The 27,441-nt window shown below is 48.7% G+C and overlaps 2 protein-coding genes across 3 annotated transcripts in view; one reads left to right on the forward strand and one right to left on the reverse strand.

Annotated features, from left to right (window-relative positions):
• Window positions 1–5,859, forward strand: part of TMCO4 (transmembrane and coiled-coil domains 4) — a 44,436-nt gene extending 38,577 nt beyond the window's left edge. For both annotated transcript variants that reach the window (XM_083628700.1, XM_083628701.1), the window contains exon 14: window positions 2,553–5,859. In XM_083628700.1, the coding sequence (XP_083484826.1) occupies window positions 2,553–2,978 (426 nt within the window). In that variant the 3' untranslated portion in view covers window positions 2,979–5,859. The remainder of the gene's footprint in view (window positions 1–2,552) is intronic.
• Window positions 5,860–6,251: 392 nt separating this feature from the next.
• On the reverse strand, window positions 6,252–22,413 carry HTR6 (5-hydroxytryptamine receptor 6). The gene is made up of 3 exons (XM_083628826.1): window positions 21,052–22,413; window positions 8,361–8,519; window positions 6,252–7,377 (listed from the first exon to the last, which is right to left on the reverse strand). The coding sequence occupies exons 1-3, from the start codon at window positions 21,781–21,783 to the stop codon at window positions 6,979–6,981; spliced, it is 1,290 nt and encodes a 429-aa protein (XP_083484952.1). The 5' UTR covers window positions 21,784–22,413; the 3' UTR covers window positions 6,252–6,978.
• Between the last annotated feature and the right edge of the window lie 5,028 nt (window positions 22,414–27,441).

Below are 27,441 nucleotides of genomic sequence, written 5' to 3' on the forward strand. Positions count from 1 at the left end.
TTGAAAGACCTACATTGGTTCCCAGTATGTTTCCAAGCAGAATTCAAAGTGTTGGTGCTGACCTTGAAAGCCCTAAATGGCCTCGGTCCAGTATACCTGAAGGAGCGTCTCCACCTCCATCGTTCTCCCCGTACACTGAGGTCCAGCGCCGAGGGCCTTCTGGCAGTTCCCTCGCAGCGAGAAGCCAAGTTACAGGGAACCAGGCAGAGGGCCTTCTCGGTAGTGGCGCCTGCCCTGTGGAGCGCCCTCCCACCAGATGTCAAAGAGAAAAATAACTACCAAACTTTTAGAAGACATCTGAAGGCAGCCCTGTTTAGGGAAGCTTTTAATGTTTAATAGGTTATTGTATTTTAGTGTTTTAGTGGAAGCCGCCCAGAGTGGCTGGGGGACCCAGCCAGATGGGCGCGGTATAAATAAATTATTATTATTATTATTATCATTATTATTATTATTATTATTATTATTATTATTATTATTATTATTATTATTATAGCACCATGAGGGGTGGACTGTGGTCCCCAGGATTCTTTTGGGGGAAATGATGTGCTTTCAGTGGATGTGTGGATGTGACCCACGACTGAATATTTTGGACCGTTTACCCGTGCAGAGATGAGGCCGTGACTCTGCATGATTAGCTGTTCTGGGCCTGCCTCCTTCCAGGCCTACATATTGCAGAAAGATAGAAAGAGAGGTCTTACAGCCGCCGCCGCCACCCCAGTACCACAAGATTAATGCTGCCCTCCTCTCACCCTTAGATCCTTCTCTTTTATCCCTTTGCCAGATTTTTAATTTCTGTCTCCTTAGAAACCAAACGGGGTTAAAGAGGAGAACAGGGCCGCCCTTCCTACCTTCCGCTTCTCAAAATCCCCACCAACATCTGGAGTCTCCATCCATTAAGCCCTCAACAGCCCCTTTTAATTAAAAGTTCTAACCTCTCCAAAACCGGGAAGAGAAAAAGACCGGCTGAGCCATATGGCTGCAGATTGCCTCGTAAAAAATGTGGATTAAAAATACGACAGCGGGCTGTTCGTGCCAAGTTCTAAGTGGCTTCAAATGTCAAAGTGTTCGTGACAAAACCTCAGCGGCGTAGGCAGATAGGTCCGTTGTCAGAGGCTATTAGACACCGTAGCTATATAGAGCCTCCATTTCCATGAGCAGTAGACCTTCAAATAGTAGGCAGGGCTAACAATGGGAGTCTCCTCCATCCTTTCTCCTCCTGTGCACCTGACCCTCTGCACTAAAGCTTTGTTCCTAACTGGTGGCGTTGTTTGGGGAAGGGGTGTGGCTCAGTGACAGAGCACCTATTTCACAAGCAGAAGGTCCCGGGTTCAAAATCTCCGCCGGCAGCATCTCCAGGTAGGGCCAGGCGAAGACTCCCTTCCTGAAACCCCCGAGAGCTGCTGCCAGTTAGTGCCGGCAGTACTGAGCTAGATCACGAACAGGTCTGACTCAGGATAAAGCAGTTTCATGTGTTTAAGCCAACCTCATGAGGACTAGAAACCTTGCTTCATTTTTAAGGAAAGGGCCGTAGCTCAGTGACGCAGCACCTGCTTGGTACGCGGAAGGTACCTTACCTCTCTCGCCCTGACCTAGCCACTGTGATCCACGCGACGGTCACCTCCAGACTGGATTATTGTAACTCGCTCTACATGGGGCTGCCCTTGAGACTGACCCAGAAACTCCAGCGGGTGCAGAATGCTGCGGCGAGACTCCTTACGGGGTCCTCGCTGCAAGATCACATTCACCCAGTGCTATACCAGCTGCACTGGCTCCCGGTGGAGTACAGGATCAGGTTTAAGGTGCTGGTTTTAACCTTCAAAGCCCTATACGGCCTAGGACCCTCGTACCTACGGGACTGTCTCTCCTGCTATGTCCCACAGAGGAACTTACGGTCTTCAAACAAAAACATCTTGAAGGTCCCAGGCCACAGAGAGGTTAGGCTGGCCTCAACCAGAGCCAGGGCTTTTTCGGCTGTGGCTCCGATCTGGTGGAACGCTCTGTCACAAGAGACTAGGGCCCTGCGGGACTTGACATCTTTCCGCAGGGCCTGCAGGACAGAGCTGTTCCACCAGGCCTTTGGCCAAGGCACAGTCTGACCCTCTTCTTCTGTAATAGAACTCTAGCCCAATAGTTGCCATAATTTGATTTGAATTAATTTTATAATGAAATGATTTTAGAATGTTTTATCATTTTACTGTTGTTAGCCGCTCTGCGCCCGCCTTCGGCTGGGGAGGGCGGGATATAAATAAAATGTATTATTATTATTGTTATTGTTATCATTGTTGTTGTTGTTATTATTATTATTATTATTATTATTATTATTATTATTATTGCAGGGGGTTGGGCTAGATGACCCTTGAGGGACCCTTCCAGCTCTAGGATTCTCTGAATCCCCCTGGCATGTCTAGGTAGGGCTGGAAGAATTATCTGCCTGAAACCCCATAGAGCCCTTTCTGCTGGTCGTTGTGGACTACACTCAGCTAGAGGAACCAATAGGTCAGACTCAGTCCTGGGCGTCTTCCCGTATCCCTAAACTCTGCGTTTCTTTCCAGGTGAGCGGCCATCTGGACTACATGAAGCAGATGGACACGATCCTGAAAGCCGTGGGTGTCAAAACGAAGCAGTGCCGCCTGGAAGAGGAGGGTAGCCTCGCCACTCTCTCCACTGAGCTTGAGGACCGGGAGCCGGTACCATGCGACGCTCAGGAAGAGCAATGCATCGTGGGAGAGGAAGGGCCCAGCGGTACCAATGAAGGTGACGTCAACGGTGATGACCACTGGGTGTGGGAGCCAGTTTCCAGCCACAGTTCGGGCCCAAATGACCTCCCGCCACCAGCAGAGGCGGTTTCTGGACAGGGTGAAATCTCTAGTGCCGCAAGGGACGAGGACGCAGCTGGGCTAGAAGAGCCTTTTCCCACCAGCTCCTCACATTCCCAAGAACTTTCCAGCTCCGCAAGTGCCCCTCTGACTCTCAGATAACATAATGAGGCGCCGCAGCGTGATGGTTAGTTTGCACTGAGTCTTCCCGTTAGCCCTTTGCTGAAGTTTCCAAAGAACACCAAAGACTTGCCTTTGCAGGAGCAAGCCAAAGATCGATCTGCTAGGATTCTCTGTTCCGCAGCAGTCGTCCGGCCCTGAGAACACCAGCCGCAGAGAGTGATGGAAGTAATCCGTCCACGGTTGTTGTTTTCCATGGTGTTTGGTAACTGGGACGAGTGGGTGAGTAGCTGTCCTGCCCCCTGAGGATGGAAGCTTTCCATCTTTACTTGACAATGGCAAACAGTTCTCAGTTTCTACTCATCCTTCCAGTGCCCATCGCCGTGCCTTACAGTAACTCACATTCCATAACTCCGCATTTGTATGAGGAAGTTTGTCCCTTTTGCCAATCCAGAACTCTCCTGAGGGCCGTTGCACAGTGACTGAGGAGCCTGACATTAAGAGCTGCTTGACAGTGGAACGGACTCCCTTCGGAGGTTGTGGACTCTCCCTCATTGGAGATTTTAAAGCAGAGTTTGGATGGCCACATCTCATGGATGCTTCAGTTGAGATTCCTGCATTGCAGGACGTTAGGGTCCCTTCCAACTCTATTCCATGACATCTCCAGGTTAGTGGTGGGATGTCTCCTGCCTGAAACCCCGGAGAGCCACTGCTGGTCAGTGTTGATAATACTGAACTAGATGGACGCAGTGATATAAGGCAGCTCCCTAGGTTCATAGACCATCCCCTTTATTCACAACGTTGAGGACTAGAACCTTGCACTGTTTTTAGAGGAAGAGCCGTAGCTCAGTGGCAAAGCGCCTGCAGAAAGTCCCAGGTTCAGTCTAGGACACTGGAGACGTAACAAGGCTCATAGGAAAGAAGAAAATAAATATACCTCTTTTATTTATAACTGCACAGGTTGAAAGGACAGGGGGTTGGGTGGGGAGAGGGACAAAAGTTGTGATTTCTTCACCCCAACCCACCCCGGACATTCGCTCGCACAAACCACATCCATTTGTTTTTCCGTAAGTACCGTATTTTTTGCTCTATAAGACTCACTTTTTCCCTCCTAAAAAGTAAGGGGAAATGTGTGTGCATCTTATGGAGCGAATGCAGGCTGCGCAGCTATCCCAGAAGCCAGAACAGCAAGAGGGATTGCTGCTTTCACTGCACAGCAATCCCTCTTGCTGTTCTGGCTTCTGAGATTCAGAATATTTTTTTTCTTGTTTTCCTCCTCCAAAAACTAGGTGCGTCTTGTGGTCTGGTGCGTCTTATAGAGCGAAAAATACGGTAAGTTCTGTGCAAGTCCTGTAAGGAAACTCCTGATGTGATGTGCCCCCTTTCCCTGCTTGAGGCAAAATGGAAAGTGTCCCCCTGCCACCGCCACCGAAACATCCCTTACCTAGGTTGCGTGGCGGCGGCACGAAGCAGCAGAGACAGCGATGTCAGGTTCCATTGAGATCATGCCATCTTGCTGGAAATTGGCACCATTTTCCTGCCATTTCAAGGTGCTGCCTTGGGGCTTCCACTGCCTAGGGCAGCTGCTTCACCCCGCCTTTTGCAGGGGCTGGCCCTGCGTATGCCGTCAGGCTTCGCACGACCCTTCAAGCTGTGGGTATCCGTGCTCAGGAAGAATGAGCAACACGCCCCCCCCCCCCCCGAGGGGCACGGCTTGAAGGCACAGAATTTAGCCAGCCTGCAGAGGAAGCTAAGCAGGTCTCGGTCAGGTTGGGGGTCTGAGATATACGGGGGGTGGCATTATGTTACTGGGAAATGCTCCGCCACCGCATGTAAGAAAGGTGGTGTCAATATAATAAATAACAATTTTAAACACTGGCTCTGAGTAAGACAAATTAACGTCTTGAATCATTTTACACTCTTGGAAGAAAAGGCTGTAATGGAATGAACCTGAGATTATATCCCCATGCATCACAGGGTCTCGCACCCTAGCTAGAGTGTCAATCAAAGGCAGTTCTCCCCACCCTCCGTACACGAAAGATCCAGCCTGGCCATTAGGGCTTGTTTTATTTCACGAGAAAGCCGTCATCCAAACAGGCCTCTCGCTGTTTTTAAATCCTCTTTACTGGGCGTTGTTGAAAGGGATTCAGGTTCCCATCGGCCCAGGATAGAAGGAGGGTTGGTCCCTGTTCTGCTTTGTGAATCACAAGAAACAGGTGGCCTACCGGGCAACGGAAAATGACTGCATCTGCTTCCTGCATTCTTAAGTGGGCCGGACCCCCAGGTTATATGGCCAGTTTCACATGTGCAGAAGGCGAGAATTTGTACACAGGTGCAATCTAGATTGGGATGCAGTCTCTCCTGGGAAGCAGGAGGAGGTAAAATCAGGCTCACCGGTGCAGCCAGAAGCAATCTCTCGAGTCTTTCCACGCTGCAGCCAGATTTGCCACATACACAAACTGTAGGTGAATCTGTGTGGCTCCATACAAAGGCGGCTTAAACCTTTATACAGCATACTCCTCAAATCGATAGAAAGTGCCAGAAGACAAGTAAGACCAAGCAAATCAATTTGGGGAGAAACAGAGCTCCTTGGAGGCCCTTTTACAGAAATTAAGGCGGTCTTTTCTTAGCAGAATCTAGGCGCTCCTTCTTTTAAAACACAGAACACACACCTCTCACTCTGCTGTTTCTGAAAATTGATAGAGATATGCAGATTGAAGGAGATAAGGTTAGCAAACCACATCATGGGGAAGCAGGGCGGGGAGGGAGGGGGAGAGAGAGAGAAGCAAGCAAGCAAGCAATTTCAGATTCCCTGCAAGGAACTCTCAAGCTATATCACCTATACAAGAACTGACACTGGTTTCTTAAGAGGGTGCAGACACAGACTGGCCTCCCTCACACCTGGATTTTAAAAATAAATAAATAAATAATAAAGTCTTGTTGTTTTTCAAATCAAGAACCCTGGGGTCAATTTATGTGTCAGAAGAGGAGCATATATGTTGTTCTGCCAAGACAGATTTCCAGTTCACGTACACAACGATATAAATATAAATCCTTGAACAGGGATTGTCAATTTCATTTTGTCTCAGTTTTCCCATCTGACTTTTGATTTGCTCCATTTCTGCATATGTTGGTGGTTTTTTTTTAAAGTCTGCATGAAGATTAGTACATATTTTTCCTATAAAAATTGCATGTGTCCTATAGAAAAGGTTTTGAATGCAGTTTTTCCTCATGGATGCTTCCTTGCAAGCCGCCTCCCCTAACGGAATGCCATTCCTGTATGCTTTAGCTAAACATACACGGTTTTTTGCATGCGCTTCACGCTAATGCCTGCACACTCGTGCGCCCGATCTTTGGTTGGAGAGAAACTACGCTTCAAAAATCCGGAGAGACGCAAGTTTGGAAAGAGCACTGCATTTCAGTTTGCATGTTTGTTTGAGAAGCCCATCTCTGGTAGGTCCGCATGAAAATATGGCTGAAAAAGAAGCATCTCCCGTTCCTGCCGCCTTTATATCCTCCTCCCTCAAAAAGCTCCATCTCTCGACGGTTCCCTCATTATTCTGCCGTGCTTCTGCTTAGCTGTTGTGCCTCACACAGAGTCGAGAGCATCTAACCATTTGCCACTGCGGCTCAACACCATGGCTGCCTGCAGCAGATACTTCTTCCTAGAGCTCTGAAGAACAACAGCCCTGCTGGATCAAAACAGAGGCCCATCTAGTCCAGCTTCATCTTCTCATGGCAGCCAACCACCATGAGAAACCAGCAAGTTGGATCTGAGCATAAGAGCATACTCTCCCCTCCGGTGGCTTCCAGCAACTGCTTTTCAGAACCATCATTGCCTCCAACCGTGGAGGCGGAAAACAGCCACTGTGGCTCATAACCATCGGCTGCCTTACCCTCCTTCACAAATTGGTTCAATCCTCTTTTAAAGCCAGCCCAGTCATTGGCCAAGCCTGCCTCCTATGGAGCAAGTTCCATAGCTGAACCACACAAGGTCCTTTGCCAATGTCTAGGGCAGCTGGGAAGCCCGGACAGGCCGTCCTCAGTCCATGGGGGTGTTCAGATGGTGGATACGGAGCTCCTGCTCCAGGTTGAAAAGCGTCACCGAATCGGCCCCCATGGCTGGGAGGGACCCCAGGCGCTGACCGCAGTCGTCATGGACTTGGGTGACGGAGTCGGCTGAGTCCGTGTCCCCCGGGAGCGCCAGAACGTTCTTGAGGGATGTGCCGGGCCGGGGGCCGCTGTTTGAGTTCCTCATGGAGAGCGAGATGGGGCTGGGGCGGCGGTCCCAAGCCCCCCGGCAGCAGGGCAGGTACTTTGCCATGGCCCTCTTGAAGTCCCGCATGAAGAGCGGGTAGATGATTGGGTTCATGGTGCTGTTGCAGTAGCCCAGCCAGGTCAGGGTGTCAAAGAAGTCCTCCGACACGCACTTGCAGACTGCCTGGAGGGAAGGAAGAGCGTGCAGGGTTAATGTTACAGGACTTCCTCTCCTTTTCCTGCAAAACATCGCCAGGCATAAAGTGCAGTCTCCCAAAAGCAAATGCCTGTGCAGGTGTTAAGCATAGCTGTCAACCGTCCCTTATTTGGCGGGAAACTCCCTTATCCCAGCGCTGTGTCCCGCTGCTGTCCCTTATTGATGATGTCCCTTAAATTTCCTGGCTCGGGAGGGAAGCAGTGGTCCTCCGCTGCGAGAGAGAGCGTGCTCTGGCACCATTGTCCTGGCGCGAGGAGTTCCATTGGCCCTTCCCTGCCCGAGAGGGGGGGAGGGAGAGAGATTCTCGCCCACGCTGCCCACGAGCCCGGAGGTGGCAGCAGTAGTGGCAGCTGAGGAGGCGGCCTGAGGGAGGAGGAAGAGGAGGGGATGGGGAGGGACGCAGAAGGGTGGCGCTTCAGCGGCCGCCGCCGCGTCGCAACCACCTCATGCCGGATTGGCAGCATCTGTCAATCCTACCAATGTATGTAACTCTTTACAATAGCAAAATCCCTTATTTTGGCTGCTGATCCCTTATTTTCGAGGCTGCTGGTCCCTTATTTTCAAATCTGTAAGTTGACAGCTATGGTGTTAAGTCTTGCATGCAGTCATCTGCAGGGCATCAAAACAGGCTTTTTGGAAAACCTTTTGCATTCTGCATACATCTCCCACCCACGGGGTGTACGTCAATCTAAAGCGCTAAGGGAGTTTCTTCATCGTGGCCACTGTGGCTGAGACAGAAGGGAGATAACTGTACTATTGTTGACGAAACGATAAAAATCGAGACCATACTGAGTCAAACCCACTTCTTTTTTTGAAGTTTGCCCTAGCCCAACACACTAATCACTACACCACACTGAATCATAGAGCTGAATACAAGCCTATTGAAAGCGATTCCACCACCAGACATGGTTCTGGAGAGCTGAGCCGATTTCCTGGACCCCAGGACTTACCTGGGCCACGTTACAGACGAAAAAGGGGAGCCAGGCCACGAAAAACATCCCCAAAAGGACGCCCAAAGTTAGGCTGGCCTTCAGGGCTCTCTTGCTGTGTTTGTTGGCAAATTTCCGGGTGTCGCTCATGGCAGCCGATTGGCTGTGAACTCTGTGGACCTATGAAGGGAAAAGGCAAGGTGGTGCATGAAGAAGAGAGAGGCACGCATGCACAAATGTGCTCCTCGTTCCTGATCAGATTAGAGCACGGCTCCCCTTCTCAAAAGCTATATTTGAGTCGACAGTGTGATGCAGCATCAAAAAAGGCTAATGCAATCCTAGGTTGCCTAGTGGTACCAGTTCTGGGTACAGTCAAACCTCGGTTCCCAAACGGCTCCATTTTGAAACGTTTCGACTCCCGAACGCCCCAAACCCAGAACTAAATGCTCCAGTTTCCAAACGTTTTTGGGAAGCCGAACGTCCGACGCAGCTTCCGCTTGAGTGCAGGAAGCTCCTGCAACCAATCGGAAGCCGCACCTTGGTTGTCGAATGTTTCAGAAGCCGAACGGGATTCTGGAAGGGATTAGGTTCAACAACCGAGGTTTGACTGTACCACAATTTAAGGATACAGGATTGACAAGCTGGAATGTGTGTCGAGGAGGGTGGCCAAGATGATAAAGGGTCTGGAAACCATGCCTTGTGAGGAATGGTTGAGGGAAGTGGGTATGTTTAGTCAAGAGAAGAGGAGACTGAGAGGTGATTTGATGGTCTTACTTTGCCAAACCCTTATCGGGCATTACAGATATAAAGGTAAAGGGACCCCTGACCATTAGGTCCAGTCGTGACCGACTCTGGGGTTGCGGCGCTCATCTTGCTTTATTGGCCGAGGGAGCCGGCGTACAGCTTCCGGGTCATGTGGCCAGCATGACTAAGCCGCTTCTGGCGAACCGTAACAGCACACAGAAACGCCGTTTACCTTCCCGCCAGACCGGTATCTATTTATCTACTTGCATTTTGACTTGCTTTCGAACTGCTAGGTTGGCAGGAGCGGGGACCAAGCAACGGGAGCTCACTCCGTCGTGGGGATTCGAACCACCGACCTTCTGATCGGCAAGTCCTAGGCTTTGTGGTTTAACCCACAGCGCCACCCGTGTCCCTTATTACAGATATAGGCCATCATAAAACATCCATATATAAAATTTTAAAATATATACAGATAAACAGCCATGTAAAAATATGTAAGAATGAGGATTTTCATTGGAGTCTCTTCCCACTAAATAATGCTATTTGATAGTCCTCTGTCAAGAATTCTTGAGCAGTGATTCCTGCATTGTTGGGGTAGATGACTCTTTGGGTCCCTTCCAACTGTACAATTCCATTGTTCTCTCTACCCTCAATAGAAAGCAATCCAGGCTCATGAAATCTAATTAATCCATCATACCTTTCAGCTCAGCCGTACAGTACAAGATTTTTGCTATTGATTACAGAGGCTTCTTAATTAGATTTCTTTCTTTTTTTCCAAGCCTTGAATATTTCAGTTGGCAAATCATAGGCTCTCTCTTTCTCCCAGCAGTCAATTGTTATCACTGCATCATCCCTAAATTAAATAAACCCTGATTTGGGGGGGGGGGAGATCCAGCATGCAAAAACACCCCAAGGACTTGTTTCCTCCATATTATTTTGTTTTGCAAATTAAAGTTTTTATTTTAGTGTGCCTAGAGGCACAATTTAGGGATGTGTTTCTTCATCTCCATGGTCCAGAACATTAATACTTTACTTAGTGAATACAGAATGTAAGGAACACACACACACACACACACACACTGTCATTGACAAGAATCCAAGAAATTGTCCTCTCCCCTTTTTTAATGCAACCAAGTTAGTGGCTGTCGCTGCCTCCTGCAGGTGTGAGTTCCATAGTTTAACTACATGCTTGTGTGGAGAAGTACTTTCTTTTATCTTGTTGCTATTGCACACTGGGAGTCTGCTTGTAAGAGGAAATCAAAATTATTTGTTGCAGAGGAGACCCTTTCCCCTGTTTCCCCAGTCTGTTGCTGAGGCCTCAGTAAAGCCATTAAGCCTCTGGTCTTGCTTGAACCCAAATTTACTTCACTTTCAATCTTGTGGCTGTGTCTAAATGCAGGCAAATTGGAAGGGATATTCTCAGTCTAGCATAGGGGACTATCAAGTACAAAATCCTGTGGAAGAAATACTCTGCAGCTGGTATTTTCACAACTGGTGGTTTATGGATCTGTTTATGGCATGTATATACTGTCTTTCTCTCAAGGTAAGGTCCATATTTCTCCTCCTCACAAGAATCTGGTGAGGCCAGTTAGGCTGAAAGTGAGTGACTAGCCCAAGGTCACCCAGGGAGTCTCCAGGCTGAGTGGGGCTTTTCAGCTTGCTTTCCCAGGTCCAAGTCTACTATGACACACTGTCTCTCCTAGAATCTTGGCACGGTGGCCGTGCATTCCATGTCACCAAGGGCTGTTGCCCAGCAACAAAGTGTGTGGCCGTTTGAATGGAGGTTCTGGCATCAGCGCATAGAGCCTTGCAGAGGTTTGCTGTAGTGACCCTTGCTTACTTGAGTTATAACATGGCATCTGAAAAACTCCTGGCAGTAAGTGAATGTTGGCATTTCCTGTGGACTTAGCTCTAGAACATAGCATACTGGTCCTGTTATGTACGTTCCTTAGTGTCTCCTGCTCTGAGCTTGAGTCCGCATCACAAGGCAGGCCAGGAACCTCAAACCTGCATTGTGATTCACTGCCTGGCGCAAAGCAGCCAGTCATATACTAGGTGGGTGTTGCAAATGATGTGCAACAGTTTTTTTTCATTTCTGGAAGGAGTTCCAAGAGCTGGGTTCCAATTTTCCCAGGGCAGAATCTGCATATGGGAAGAGGTTTACTTATGAAGAGCCATGAGCTCTTGTTGCTAAACAAACCAATGAAAGCTTGATTGGTGGGGATTCAGTTTTCCTCTGTGAGAGCATGTTTATAATCTGAGAACTAAGGGCAGCAGCACCATTTAGGATTATAACTGTTGGGGGTTTATTTTTTTGCTGCTGTAACCTTAAAGGTATCATTTCCTTCCACTATGGGTGGTAGGCTTCCAGTGACTTAAATTATAGGGGTCTCTGACTGACTGTCACCATCTAAACTAGGCTCTGCCTTAGAGGTTTGAGTAAGATGCAGGGGTATTTTGAAAGCTTTGTTAAAGGGAGATCATTCACCATCTCAAAACCCTTTAACGGGCTGAGGCGAAAAGGATTTGCCAGTCAAAGTCCCCTCCCTGTTGATGGCGCAGTGGCCACTGTCCGTGGTGCTGAAATGGCTCCATTGCTATCGACCAAGAGTTTCCTCAAGGTCTTGAGGACTAGACTAGTGAATGATGGCAGGCAGAGGTGAAGGACCCATCTCCCTTTTCTCTTTCCCTGTCCTGGGAAGCAGAGGAGAAGTGAAGTCCCTCTTTTATCCCTGCAGCAAAGATGTTGCCTATTGCTATCAGTGGCCTATAACAGCATTCACAAACAGAGAATCGTAGAATTGTAGAGTTAGGTCTTCTAGTCCAATCTGCTGCACTGCAGGGATACCAACTAAAGCATCCATGACAGATAGCCATCCAACCTCTGCTTAAAAACCTCCAAGGAAAAAGCTCTTGTGGGAGTCTGTTCCACGGTCGTACAGCTTCGACCCTCAGAAAGATCTTCATGATGTTTAGTCAGAATCTCCTTTCTTGTAACTTGAATCCATTGGTTCGGGTCCCACCCTCCAGAGCAGGGGGGAAACAAGATTGCTCCATCCTCCACATGACAACCCTCCAATCACCTCTCAGTCTTCTCTTTTCCAGGCAAACATACTCAGCTCCCTCAACTGTTCCTCATCAGGCTTATTTCCAGGCTCTTGATCATCTTGGTCACTCTCTTCTGTCCACATTCCAGCACTAGGGCTGTCTTCCTCTATTGGTGCTCCTCCAGATGTTGCTGAACTACAGTTCTCATCATCTATGACTGTTGCCCATGGTGTCTGAGGCTGATGGGAACTGGAGGCGATAACAGTATCTGGAAGAGCAACGGTCGCCCATTGGTGAACTAAACCATCATTTGCTTTTGCTGCTCCCACACCTCCCATGTAGGTGTGGGCAACCTGTGAGCCTCCAGGTGTTGTGGGTTTGCGGTCCTCATCATCCCTGGCCATTGGTCATCCCTGGCTGGGGCTGATGGAAGCTGGAATCCAACATCAGGTTGACTTGGACCCCTTGAGCTAACCACCAGCAAGAGAGTGTCGCATTGAGGCAATTTAACGGGATGGATTAAAACAACTCCCAGCTAAGGGAGCTGGGCATGTTTAGCCTGGAGAAGAGGAGGTTAAGGGGTGATATGATAGCCATGTTCAAATATATAAAAGGATGTCACATAGAGGAGGGAGAAAGGTTGTTTTCTGCTGCTCCAGAGAAGCGGACATGGAGCAATGGATCCAAACTACAAGAAAGAAGATTCCACCTAAACATTAGGAAGAACTTCCTGACAGTAAGAGCTGTTCGACAGTGGAATTTGCTGCCAAGGAGTGTGGTGGAGTCTCCTTCTTTGGAGGTCTTTAAGCAGAGGCTTGACAACCATATGTCAGGAGTGCTCTGATGGTGTTTCCTGCTTGGCAGGGGGTTGGACTCGATGGCCCTTGTGGTCTCTTCCAACTCTATGATTCTATGATTCTATGAACTCAGATCGTAGTTTTCAACACTCGCTGTCCTTTCCTGCACAATTCTCCTGGTTCTTTCAATTATTCCAAATGGAAGGGTTGATGATGGCTTTGTAAGTTTGATGGCGGCTTTGTAAGTTGCAAAACATCATTGTGACCCTTTTAGCTTGTGTTTGTTTGCAATAAATGGGGTGGGCAATTATGGGGTGTTGGAGTTGAGATTAGCTACTTATTGAGGAACTTAGCAATTAGGTTGTTTACCAAAGGTGCTGAGTCAATTACTTAAATGAAGGGGGGGCGGAATTGCGCTAATTATGGCAATGCAGTAAAAGCTGCAGGTATCCGGCTAGCATTGATCACTGTCCAAAAGGGAAATAATTCAAGCCGTTCCTTCCTCATCCCCTACTGATAAATTGGAATACCAGATTCCAGATCCCCCTGCTTCTTTCTCCTAAAAGCATTTCTAAGCCGAGAACCTGTCTGGCCCTGACATGGCGAGTTTTTGAAGTTTCCGCCTCCAAAACATTTAAAGGTAATTAGGCCTGTCATTCTCCTGTAGGGCACAAGGGTCAATAGATGAGGTTGCTGGAGAATGAAAGCTGTCTGCAGCCTGTTGCCTCTTATTTTTGAGGGGAGGGAAGGAAAGCTATGAGGACAAGGAACTTAAAGGAAAATCGGGAAGATAAAAGAAAGCTGAGAAGCTAGGTTCTGCACCTGTAAGGACCAGAACCTTGACATGTGTTTTATTATTGCAAGCCGGCATTCTTGGGATGCTGGATCCATGCTCCCAGAGTTGGATCTTGCACATCTGCTGAACTGCAGCACACACAGAGAAGGAGGGAGTGAGAGAGAGAGAGAGAGAGAGAGGCCTGGGAACAGCTCCATTTCCCCTTAACAAGCACGCTAGTGACTAAATGGTCTTGGCAAATTAAATCTCGCTTGCCTAGAACATTAGTCATTTGTCAGAGGGTGGCATTAGAAAAGTGTGGCGCCGGGGAGGCTGCTTTTCATCTTACTGATGCATCTGATCCCCACCCTCCTCAAATGCCGGGAGAAAGATTATGTTATTCATCGCAGGGTTTGCCAATCTTCACCTCTCCCCCCCCCAAAAAAAATATGCCCTGCTGACATGTCCGATTTCCCCCTAGTTGGAGTGCTTATTGAACTTGGCAATGGGGTTAATTAGATTTTCCCAACATGGCAAGCATGAGCAGAGCAGGATCCTGGAGGTCTGGAGCTGGCTGGGCTGAGCTGGCTAGCAAGTTTTACTTATTTACATCCTTGTGAAGATTAATTTCCAGAGAGGTGCGGGTTAATCTGGGCATTCTCCCCTGCCCCCTTGCAAATGCAGGGCTCCCTCCCAAATGTGCATTGTTTTTTTCAACCAGAGCATTGCAGCTTTAAAGGTAAAGGGACCCCTGACCATTAGGTCCAGTCGTGGCCGACTCTGGGGTTGTGGCGCTCATCTCGCTTTATTGGCTGAGGGAGCCGGCAGACAGCTTCCGGGTCATGTGGCCAGCATGACTAAGCCGCTTCTGGCGAACCAGAGCAGCACACGGAAATGCCATTTACCTTCCCTCCGGAGCGATACCTATTTATCTACTTGCACATGACGTGCTTTCGAACTGCTAGGTTGGCAGGAGCAGGGACCGAGCAACGGGAGCTCACCCCGTCGCAGGGATTCGAACCGCCGACCTTCTGATCAGCAAGTCCTAGGCTCTGTGGTTTAACCCACGGCGCCACCCGCGTCCCATTGCAGCTTTAGCATGCCACAGTTAAAGAAATCACCAGACTGTGCACTTCAGTGCACTTCAGTGCTGTCCAACTAACACTAAGTCTCTTTCAGCATAGCATAAGAGGCAACCTCTTGCCTGTGGATGTTTTCAACCGTCATTGGTTTTTAGAGGGTTTTGATCTGTTCTGAAATGTTTTGATTTGTGCACCTTATTCTGCCTGCCTGGGCTTCTTAGGGAGGAAGGGCAAGTGTGAATACAACAAACAAATAAATAAGTAACATGTTCAATGGTTCAGACTCTGCCGCAGATGTGATGCTTTCTGAAAGAGCTGCTGCCATGTTCACCTGTGAGCCATTACGTCTGGAATTGCTCGTTGTGTCTCTGCATGCTGCATTGTTCGCTCTCCCTCAAATTTATTTCCTGCCCATCAGCTGAATCTACTTAAGGGCAGTATAAACAAAAGCAGAGTTCTGTTGGATCAGTCCAGCATCCTGCACTCATGACAGACAGTCGCACGCCCTAATGAAAAGTTGTTCTAAAATCTTTTTAAGGTTGCATTTTAATTGTTTGATTGTACTTGTCGCAACTGACCAACTTAAGATGAAAGGCAGGCAATGTATTGTAACTATAATTAATATTAATATTTTAATATTCCCCCTCTTCCCCCAGAAGGCAGCTTACACACAAATCGAACCGACACAGATAATTGAATTCTAATCGAACTAAAACAACGTAAAAAGCAAATTTTAAAATACAAGTGATAAAGACAGAACAGTCCTGTTGGAATAAAACAATCTTCATCTGCTGGCAGAAGGACAGCAATTATTATTAAAAATATTTTTTACTAATAAAATAAAATAATAAAATAATAAAAAATAAAATAAAATAAAATAAAGGATCATGCCACAAGCCCATCTAATCTGGCACCCTGTCCCCACAGAGGCAAAAAAAATGCCCCAATGAGGTAGGCTGCCTCTGACCCTGGAGGTTCCGTTCAGAAATCATGAGGACTAGTAACCTTTGGGCTTCATTTCTGCCTCTTCCTTTTGTATCATCTCCATTTTATAAAAGGCACGTGCGTTGCACAGCCGTTGCCCTCGGTAAACAGGGACAGTTGGAGCGTAGGAAACGAGCTTTTGGAGTCACTGCTCCATGTCCCTTGCCTGCTCTCTTTCTTCCCTGCGCAGCGGCTGCTTGCTGCCCACTCACACATGGCACCGGGTTGCGGAGGGGACCAGAGTAGCTTCTCCCCCCCCCGCCCCCCGCCCCGCTTTGCATGATGAGCAGCAGCTCCTCAATATTCTCCGACAACGAGCCTGACAGATTTCCTCCTCCTCCACTGTTTTCGTTTCGGAGGCTTCAGCTATCTTCTTCAGGAGAGAACAAAAGAGTCAGAGACAAAGAGAGCGTGAGAAAAGGGTGAGATTTCTCTCCCCAAACTCGTTACGGGGTCCTCGCTGCGAGATCACATTCACCCAGTGCTATACCAGCTGCACTGGCTGTGGAGTACAGGATCAAGTTTAAGGTGCTGTTTTTAACCTTTAAAGCTCTATACGGCCTAGGACCCTCGTACCCACGGGACCGCCTCTCCTGGTATGTCCCACGGAGGAACTTACGATCTTCAAACAAAAACATCTTGGAGGTCCCAGGCCACAGAGAGGTTAGGCTGGCCTCAACCAGAGCCAGGGCTTTTTCGGCTGTGGCTCCGATCTGGTGGAACGCTCTGTCACAAGAGACTAGGGCCCTGCAGGACTTGACATCTTTCCACAGGGCCTGCAAGACAGAGCTGTTCCACCAGGCCTTTGGCCAGGGCACAGCCTGACTCCCTCCTTTGGCAATCTTCACAGAACTCTAGCCCAATGGTTGCCATCAATTTGATTTGAATTAATTTTATAATGAAATGATTTTAGAATGTTGTATTATTTTATTGTTGTTAGCCGCCCTGAGCCCGGCTTCGGCTGGGGAGGGCGGGATATAAATAAAAAATTATTATTATTATTATTAAACAAAACAGAAATGTGCATTCCTCGATTTGCTTGCATAGCAACCCAAGTTGAATCCCTGGAATCTCCAGGTAGGACTGGAACATACCCCTGTCTGAAACCCTGGAGAGATCCTGGCAGTCAGTGGAGGCAGTGCTGAGCTAGGTGGACCAAGTGTCCCGACTCAGAATAAAGCAACTTCCCCTGTTTCTTATCTGCTTATATAAGTATATAAGGAGGAATTACTGTGCGTCACGTAAAGGGCAAGCAGAATGATCGGGGGGTGAAGCGACTCCCCTATGAAGACAGTGGAACGGACGCCCTCGGAAAGTGGTTTTTAGGTAGAGGTTGGCTGGCCATCTGTCGTGGATGCTTTAGCTGAGATTCCGGCATTGCAGGGGGTTGAACTAGATGATCCTCAGGGTCTGTTCCAACTCTACGGTTCTATGATTCTATAAAAGGTTGCAGTGTTTGGGACTTTTCAGTTTAGAGGAAAGGTGAGTGAGAGCCTGCATGGTAGACCTTTATAAAATTCCACATGACATGGAGAACAGTTCTTCTGCCTTGTAACACTGCAAACTGGTGGAAGCTGAATGTCGGACGATTCAGGAAGGATTTTTAAAAGCCCCTTTTCACCCAGTGCAGTGTTAGCCTGTGGAACTCTCTCCCACAGGAGGCAGTGATGGCCACAAACCTAGATGGATTTCAAAGAGGATTGGGCAGATTCATGGAGGAGGAGGGGACTATTGAAGGCTTCATTTTGCTTGCCCTTTCCAACTCTCAGCTGCTAGGGGCTGGTGAACATAATCAATTTCAGTTTCTTTCTGTTCCTCAATTTTCTGCGCTGAAATTCAGCCTGCCTCATTACTGCATCGCTTCAGTTCTTCATTTTTAATTCCATCTAGTGTCCATTTCTCCTGATCTAGACTTTTTCTGTGTGTGCAAACAATTCCCCCCTGAAATCACACTTGGGGACGAGGGTAGGTCATTTGCAGAAGAATATGCACAACTTTACCACTGGCAGACACATTTCTGATTGGAGAATGGCATTTCCGAATTTGGAGATGTCTGATGTTCAAAGGTTTTCAGCTGGGTTTCGGTTTGTGCACCCATTTCAAGAAGTGTAGAGTAATTGATTGACCAATTGATTGATGGATTCATGCATGCATTCCTAGACTGCCTTTCTGCCAAGGCCCTCTAGTCTGTTGACAATTTTAAAGTATTAAAAGGAAATAACAAGCTGGGGAGGTTCTCATTCAAAGGCCACGCCTGTCATCTTGCTCCTCCATGGTCTCAGTGTTGCTCCTTGTAGACCTCAACAGGGAGGAGGAAGATGGGGTAAAAACTGTCATGAGTTGGCTCTGCCGTTCAATAGTTCTTCCTCAGCCAATCATTGGCTCTGGTTCCACCTCCTGTGGGGCTCCTTGCCTTCTTCCCCACCAGCCCCAATGGGCACCAACAGCCAATGGATGCTTCAGGAGTTGCATCCTGAACTGCAGATCCTACATTGAACTGGGGGTTGGTCTAGATGTCCTCTGAGTTCCTTAGCAGCAGATGTGGGATTCTAAGCTTGGGGAAGTGTCTCTACCACCACCAGCGACAAATAAACCCCTCACAAAAGCCTGATTTGTGAGAGAAGCTTTGTTGTAAAACCATTCCAAAGTTAGTCGAAGAACATTTCATTCTCTCTATAATGAGATTGTCTCTTCCCCACAAAAGCCACCCAAAAGCAGCGGCGGGGAGAGAAATGGAGGAGGAGGCAGATGAAAGGAATTGGCCTTATCTGGGGAAAACACAGCACCCGACTGCGAGCAGGAAACTGAGCCGTTAACTAGCAAGTCACACCAGATTTGCGGTGTTATCACCTGTCTTCTGACAGGACTTCCGAAGAAGAAGCCCGGCTGATTCCAAACACTGCCGCCGCCAAAAAGAGAAAGTGCAGATTAATCTTGCTCTTAAACTGGTTCCAGGTTCCTGTATATATTGGCAGATTCCTGAGCGGGAAGATGTTTTCCTTGCAGGAGATATCACACAAAGCACCAAGCCGGCCCTATCATTAAGTGGTTTGGGGTGGCTGCCTCAGGTGGCAAATACTGGGGAGTGACCACTACGATTTATTCCCTGCTTTCACCCTCAGGTCCCAGGGCAGTTGACAACAATATTAATATTAACAATTGTAAACCACTTACGAGGGACGCGGGTGGCGCTGTGGGTTAAACCACAGAGCCTAGGGCTTCCCGATCAGAAGGTTGGCGGTTCGAATCCCCACGACGGGGTGAGCTCCCGTTGCTCGGTCCCTGCTCCTGCCCACCTAGCAGTTCGAAAGCACGTCAAAGTGCAAGTAGATAAATAGGTACCGCTCCGGCGGGAAGGTAAACGGCGTTTCCGTGCGCTGCTCTGGTTCGCCAGAAGCGGCTTAGTCATGCTGGCCACATGACCTTTAAGTTGTACGCCGGCTCCCTCGGCCAATAAAGCGAGATGAGGGCTGCAACCTCAGTCGGCCACGACTGGACCTAATGGTCAGGGGTCCCTTTACGTTTTTAAACCACTTACAGTGAGATGTTGGGAGGACAGAGGAACATAGGAAACAGCCTTCCACTAAGCCAGACCCTTGGTCCATCTAGCTCAGTACTGTCTACACTGGCTGGCAGCAGCTCCCGGGGCTTCAGGTTTGCAGCGGTGACATACAGGGAGGCAACGGGCAGCTTCTTAGGCTCAGCCCCCTTGAACGAACCAATTATGCTGGTTGTCATGGTGTGATAGTAGCTGATTGGAAGGTGACAAAAACCCCAAACAATGAGCTGCTCATTTTGATGTGTGCATGGCAGAATGATTGATCACTCTCAGCGCATATAATACCATAACGGGATTGGATGAATCTGTCTTGCTCTGGGCTGACTGGCCTAAGAAATTGCATTGCCTGAGGCAGTGGGGAAGACTACTGGGGTGGGAGAGTGTCCCCCATGTCCACACCAGGGGAGGCCTTGCAACAATAGAGGGAAATGGCCAGGGGGGAATTAAATTCAGTTGACATTTAAAGGAGAATCTATCTATTTCACACTTTGCTTTAAAATCTGCAAAATGGAACTCGGCCATCCATAAAAATTCACACTTCTCCAAATTTTGCAACATGTTTCACCACCCAAGTAATGCTTAATATATATAAAAAAATGCATATATCACATTAAATCATGCACGCAAAAGGCAGCCATTTGTGAAAATAATTAGGAAAAGTGTGCTCTGCCAGGGAAGATTGCTCTGCAAGGAATGTGTCCGTTAGGGGAAAGTACGTGCAGTCATGAGTCTTTCGGGAGAGACTGCCCTGAAAAGCTGTGAACTTTCACAAGAACTTTATTATTTTTTGCTACAAAGCGAACTTAAGATTGGGAAGTCAAGGAACAGAGAAAGACTGAAATGGGCAGGTTTGCCTATCGGTAGTAGGCGCTTCCTTCCAGCATCTGTGGCTTCAGGTGACATGATAAAAGTTTATAAAACTACTCATGGAAGGAGTAGAGAAAGGTTTTCCTGATTCTCTCGTTTGCACTAGCAGTTGTGGATATCCAATGAAGCCGAAGGTTGGGAGATTCAGGAGTGATAAAAAGAAAGGACTTCTTGACACGACACAGAGTTGGCCTATGGAACTGCCTGCTACAGGAGGCAGTGATGGCCACCAACTTGGATTGCTCTAAAACAGAATTGGACAAATTCATGGAGGAGATGGCTGTCAGTGGGTGGCTATCCACAGTCAGAGGCAGTAACGCTTCTGGATTCCAGTTTCTGGAAACTACAGAGGGAGATAATACTCTAGTGTTCGAATCCTATTTGTGGGATGCTGAACTTGATGGGCCCTTGGCTTGGTCCAGCAAGCTCTTCTTAGGACTCTGGGAGAGGAGTCCTCTGACAGCACAGCTGTGTGACCTTCTCTTGAGTTTTATTCCCACCCCCACCCCAAAGTACAGTGGTACCTCTGGTTGCGAACAGGATCCGTTCCGGAGGCCTGTTCGCAACATGAAAAGAGGGCAACCAGCAGCGGCGCATCTGTGCATGCGTGGGTTGCGATCCGCCACTTCTGCGCCTGACGTCACTTTGCTCTTCTGCGCATGCGCGAGCAGCGAAACCCGGAAGTAACCCTTTCCGGTACTTCCGGGCCGCCGCGGGACGTAACCTGAAAGAACGTAACATGAAACAGACGGAACATGAGGTACGACTGTACAGACAACAGCTGGGCCTCGGAACAGGCCCAGAGCCCTGACGCCTGTCAGAAACCAGTTAGAAACATGGAGCAACGTGGACCTACCTGTTGCGTGGGTTCGTCGGCTGCGACGGACACGTTGTTGGTAAGAGAGGCCACCTGCAGCGCCTGCTTCCGAGCAGCGAGCAGGATGCGGCAGTAGGTGAAGAGGATGGCGACGGACGGGAGGAAGAAGGTCAGACACGAGGCGATGAGGGCGTAGGGCAGGCTGACCGCCACGCGGCACTGCCCCTCTTCTTCGGCCTGGAAGGTGGCGTTGAAGGGACGTGGGCCGAACTCCATCTTGTGCCAGCCCATCTCGATGGGCAGGAAGGAGACCAGGGCGGCTAAGGTCCAGGTGGCCAAGATGAGCAGCACAGCCCTGCAGGAGGTCATCCTCAGCTTGTACCTGAGCGGGGAGATGATGAGCAGGTAGCGGTCGAGGCTGATGACGCACAGGTTGAGGATGGAGGCGCTGGTGCACATCACGTCAAAGGCGAACCAGACGGAGCAGAAGGCGCCGTCCAGCACCCAGCGGCCGTAGTGCTGGTTCAGCAGTGCCGGCGGCATCACCACCGAGCCCACCATCAGGTCGGACATGAAGAGAGACACCAGGAAGTAATTGGAGGTGTTGCGGAGCGCCCGCTGGGTGAAGATCAGCAGAATGAGGGAGAAGTTGCCCAGCATGGTCAAGAGGACGATGAAGGCGAGAAAGGCAACCGTCCAAGCACTGCCGCTCGGCGCGGAATATTCCCCACCGGCCGCGCTGGCGTTGCTGCCCCCCAACTCCCCTTCCATTGACAAGACAGGAGAGCGTGGCGGAAGGGGGGGTTGCGGCTCGGCCGAACGCCGGCGCTAGGTGATCATCACCAAGAGCTCGCCATTCGGAGGATGCGAACGGATTCGGTGCCCTTTTCGCTCTTTCCTTCCTTCTCTCCTCCTCCTCCTCTCTCCTTCCTCCCACTCTTTGCCGGGAGCCAGAGCTGCACAGCGTTCCTCCGCGAAGAGGGAGACCCCCATCAATCAGTCGGCAGCCTCCGAGCCATCAAGAGGCGAACTGGGAAAGTCGGAGGGGGGAGCAGCAGAAGCCACAATCCTCCAAGCGCTCTCTGCCACCCCCACGGCTCCCCACTTTTGCTCCCTGCAGATCTTCTCCTGGCGTGCGGAAGAAAACGAAAAGGAGGCACACTCTCTCTTCTCCCAGCTGCCGTGAATGCGGCTGGCTGTCAGCACCGCCGATGCCTCTCCGCCACTCTTGCATCTATCTCTCGCTCTCTCTCGCAAAAGCTCTGCTCCGTTGCTACAAAGGATGTGAATTTTCTCACCCCGAAGATTCGGCTGGGTGTGGGGAGGGAAGGAAGCACTGAGTGTGCAGCTGGTGTTTTCAAGAACCACATGCCAACTTGTGTGTGTGGCAGAGTTTATTTCCCTCCATGGGCAGTTAAGGCTCCAATCGCCCAGTGCAGCGTAGAAACAGTTACTGGGTTGTTGCTGTTGTTGTTTAAAAAAAAACAACACACACAATTGTTAACATTTTCCAAGCTCTTCAGAATCCTGGAGTCATTCCCTCAGAATATTTTTAGAAGCAGGGAATGTAACAGGAGTCTGCTGGATCAGGCCTGCAGCCTACCTTGTCCAACATCCTGTTCTGACAGTGGCCAACCAGAAATGGAAGGGACCCACCACCCCGAAGGATCATCTAGTCCAACCCCCTGCAATGCGGGAATAACATCTGAAGAATCCCTGGCAGATTTTAACAAAATACCAGAGGCATTTCTTTTAGGTTTAGTTGGAGAGGATATTCCAAAAAAAGGTGTAAATTTGTTTAGGTATGCCACAATGGCTGCAAGGATACTTCTGGCGCAGAAATGGAAAGAGCCGGAAATTCCAACATTGGAAGAATTGCGGAGTAAGATGGTGGAGTACGTAGAATTGGCAAAGCTGACGAGGAAGATCCCGGAATCAGTGCGACAAACTGTTTCAAAAGGGAAGTTTTCAGGGAAGTTTTTAATGTATGATATTTTAGAGTATTTTTGGTTTCTGTGGAAACCGCCCAGAGTGGCTGGGGAAACCCAGCCAGATGGGTGGGGTACAAATAATAAATAATAATTATTATTATTATTATTATTATTATTATTATTATTATTTCAAAAGGACTGGAGCAAATTTGTATTATATATGAAAGAGCATTGTAAACATCTGAAAACGTTTGTAGGTTTAAGTTGAAATGTTTTGTAATGTGAATATAAGAAACTGATTTACATATTTATGCCATGGGAGCATATTCACCCAGTGCTTTTCCAGCTGCACTGGCTCCCGGTGGAGTACAGGGTCAGATTTAAGTTGCTGGTTTTGACCTTTAAAGCCTAGGACCCTCGTACCTACGAGACCGCCTCTCCCGATATGCCCCCGGAGGACCTTAAGGTCCATATATAGCAACACCTTAGAGGTCCCGGGGCTTAAGGAAGTTAGATTGGCTTCAACCAGAGCCAGGGCCTTTTCAACCCTGGCCTGGTGGAACGCTCTGTCTCATGAGACCAGGGCCCTGCAGGATCTGATTTCTTTCCGCAGGGCCTGTAAGACAGAGTTGTTCTGCCTGGCCTTTGGCTTGGAGCCAATTTGATTCCCTCCCCCTCTTTCTTTTTTCTTTTTCCTTTCTCCTCCTGTGATGAGGCTGCATTTTAATATTTTAATGTTTCAGTATTTTAATTGTCGTATTTTAATCTTGTTTTTAAGTTGTATTTATTCAACTTGTTTTTATTATTGCTTGTAAGCTGCCCTGAGCCCAGCCTTGGCTGGGGAGGGCGGGGTATAAATAAAAAAATATTATTATTATTATTATTATTATTATTATTATTATTATTATATAATGAGGTGAAGTACAAAAATAAGATAGAAGTTTAAAAAGTGGTTATAGAAATGCTAAGAATCTAGTAAAGATATCTGGAAGTCAGAAAGAGGGAGGGAAGAAGGTTGTTGCTCAGTATGAGCAAGGTTTCAGGTTACAGAGTTATGTAATAGAATGTGATATGATAAATATGGAAAACAATAAAAATTATTTTTTTAAAAAAAAAAATTAATAATCCCTGGCATATGGCAGAAGGCTATCCCATCCTTCCCTTGGCTTTCCCTTGTCAAACAGCTCTTGCTCTCAGAAAGTTCTTCCTAATGTTTAGTTGGACTCTCCTTTCTTGCAGTTTGAATCCATTGGTGCCCCATTGGATCTGAGCACAAGCTCATCCTTCCCCACTGCAGTTTCCCACAACGGATATTCAGAAGCATCCTTGCCTCTGACTGTAGAGGCAGAGCCTAGCCAACTTGGCTAGTAGTCGCTGATAGCCCTTTCCTTTTCCTAAGCCATCCCGGTTGGTGGTTGTCACTGCCTCCTGCGGCAGTGAGTTCCATAGTTTAACTAAGCCCTGCGTGAGTCTGGAGACACACAAATTCCCTGACCCTAATGTACAGGACTGCACTGCAAGGAGGAGGTGTGATAGACCAGGCTTTCCAAATCTGAAGTTCTCCAAGAACTCTCATCTCCCCAGAGCTCCAGCCAGCATTGCCTACACCCCCCAAAAAAATCTGGAGAAGTTCCCCATTCCTTCATTAAAAGAAGGCAGAGTTGTGACCAGGGGTGGCGGAAGCGAAGGCAAGCGATGGTCTGTTTCAAGAATGGAGAACGTGCAGCCCTCCAGAATTTGCTGGGCTCTCGATCCCCGGAGCTCCAGCCAACATTGCCTTTGTTGTTGTTGTTTAGTAGTTTAGTCGTGTCCGACTCTTCGTGACCCCATGGACCAGAGCATGCCAGGCACTCCTGTCTTCCACTGCCTCCCGCAGTTTGGTCAAACTCATGCTGGTAGCTTCGAGAACACTATCCAACCATCTCGTTCTCTGTCGTCCCCTTCTCCTTGTGCCCAACATCAGGGTCTTTTCCAGGGAGTCTTCGCTTCTCATGAGGTGGCCAAAGTATTGGAGCCTCAGCTTCAGGATCTGTTCTTCCAGTGAGCACTCAGGGCTGATTTCCTTCAGAATGGAGAGGTTTGATCTTCTTGCAGTCCATGGGACTCTCAAGAGTCTCCTCCAGCACCGTAATTCAAAAGTATCAATTCTTCGGCAATCAGCCTTCTTGATGGTCCAGCTCTCACTTCCATACATCACTACTGGGAAAACTATAGCTTTTACTATATGGACCTTTGTTGGCAAGGTGATGTCTCTACTTTTTAAGATGCTGTCTAGGTTTGTCATTGCCTACCCACCCCCAAAAAAATATCTGGAGGAGTTCCCCATTCCTTCCTTAAAAGAAGGCAGAGTTGTGATGGGGAATAGCCAGGAGCAGCGAAGGCAAGTGATGGCCCAGCTCAGAAATGGGGACCTGTGCCTTCCATGCATTGTTTGGGACTTCAACTCACTCCAGACTCAGCTGGAATGGCCAACAGTCAGGTCTCAGGTTCCCCTATCCTGGCGTGGCAGGATGCAGCCTGCTCTGATCCGGCAAGGCCGTTAACGACGCTCTTACGAAACGAGCTTTGGCCCTTCTGCCGTTTTTATGGATGTTCTTGCCCTCCGTTCAACCTGCGTTAACTCGCCCTCTCCTCGGATTTTTGCATCCTGCTCAAACCACTCCAGGGCTGCCCCGAGGCTCTGGCCTCGAGTTTCCTGGTGAGGCAGACTCAGTGGCCTCTTGTAAATCTCTCCCTCCTTGCAGTAACCAAGAAACAAATCTGCCTCATCTAGAATCGGGCCTTTCCTGGCGGCAGATGCCTGCTCGGCCACTGAGGTGCCAACCTTCCCCATTGGCAACCTCCTCAAGCTCAATGGCCCAGTGAGCCCAGAACTGCCTGTGCATTAGGGATGGTGAAGCTGAGACCTTCCTGGTGTTCCCAGATCGTATTGCTGCTTCTCATTGGATCTGCTGCCTGAGGCTGTGGGGAGTTGGAGACCAGCAATGCCCTGAGGGCAGAGGTTCCCCTTCCCCGAACTAGACCAGTCGCTTGTCTTTATTGCCCCAGCTGCCTCCGCCACAACACTGGCCATCACTTGAGACTCCTTAGGTAAAGGTAAAGGGACCCCTGACCATTAGGTCCAGTCGTGGCCGACTCTGGGGTTGCGGCGCTCATCTCGCTTTACTGGCCAAGGGAGCCGGCGTACAGCTTCCGGGTCATGTGGCCAGCATGACTAAGCCACTCCTGGCGAACCAGAGCAGCGCATGGAAATGCCGTTTACCTTCCTGCCGGAGTGGTACCTATTTATCTACTTGCACTTTGACGTGTTTTCAAACTGCTAGGTTGGCAGGAGCAGGGACCGAGCAACGGGAGCTCACCCCGTCGCGGGGATTCGAACCACCGACCTTCCGATCGGCAAGTCCTAGGTTCTGTGGTTTAACCCACAGCACCTTAGGGTAGTGATAAAGCGGGATATCAAATCCAAACTCTTCTTCTTCTTCTTCTTCTTCTTGCCTTTGTTCCCCCTCGCTACAGGCAACAGCAGTTCTGTTTCGCTGCTTGCAGCCTCCAGGAGCTCATGACGAGGTCTTGTAGGAGCTGAGCAGGAGGAACCTCTTGTCTCCTCCGGAGGAGAGGAGTCCCGATTTGTGTAGGAAGCCCTGCAGGATCAGGCCCCGAGTAAAGGATCCTCTCCTCCAGCAGGTGCCCCATGCAGGATCCAGTGACCATTGAGAGCCATGGCATATGCCTCCTTTTTTCCAGGTCTGGGAGTCAAGGTGGCTTTCAGATAAAACAGGAGAACTAACATAATCCTTAAAAAGTAATTCTATTCTAATAAAGATAATATACATAGAACTATTAAAAATAGCTAATAATCATAAAAAGAAGTAACAAGGGGGTCATCTCTCTTGGACCTGGTCCAAACCCACAGGGAGAAACTGAAGTAGTATTATTATTATTATTATTATTATTATTATTATTATTATTATTAAATTTGTATACAGTGGTACCTCAGGTTACATACGCTTCAGGTTACAGGCTTCGCTAACCCAGAACTAATACCTCAGGTTAAGAACTTTGCTTCAGGATGAGAACAGAAATTGTGCAGCGGCGGCGCAGCAGCAGTGGGAGGCCCCATTAGCCAATGTGGTGCTTCATGTTAAGAACAGTTTCAGGTTAAGAACGGACCTCCGGAATGAATTAAGTATGTAACCAGAGGTACCACTGTACCGCCGTATACCCGCAGGTCTCAGGGCAGTTCACAAAATAAAATCACAATATGAAAACAGAAGATACACTATGACGAGGACTTGTAAACGGGTTCAACCTCGGGGAAAGAATTCTGCTTGAAACCTTGGAAAGTTCAGGGCCGCAGTAACTATTAGGCTAACGAAGCTGTAGCCTTAAGTCCTCATATTTTAGGCCCTTGGTTCACGAGTTTAGCCATGAACTTGGTCCAGTTGCTCTTAGCCTTACCTTCTTTACAGGGTCATTGTTGTGATGCCGGGGGGAGGGG

Source organism: Podarcis filfolensis (genome assembly GCF_964270895.1).
Source record: "Podarcis filfolensis genome assembly, chromosome: 8".
Classification (NCBI taxonomy): Eukaryota; Metazoa; Chordata; class Lepidosauria; order Squamata; family Lacertidae; genus Podarcis; species Podarcis filfolensis.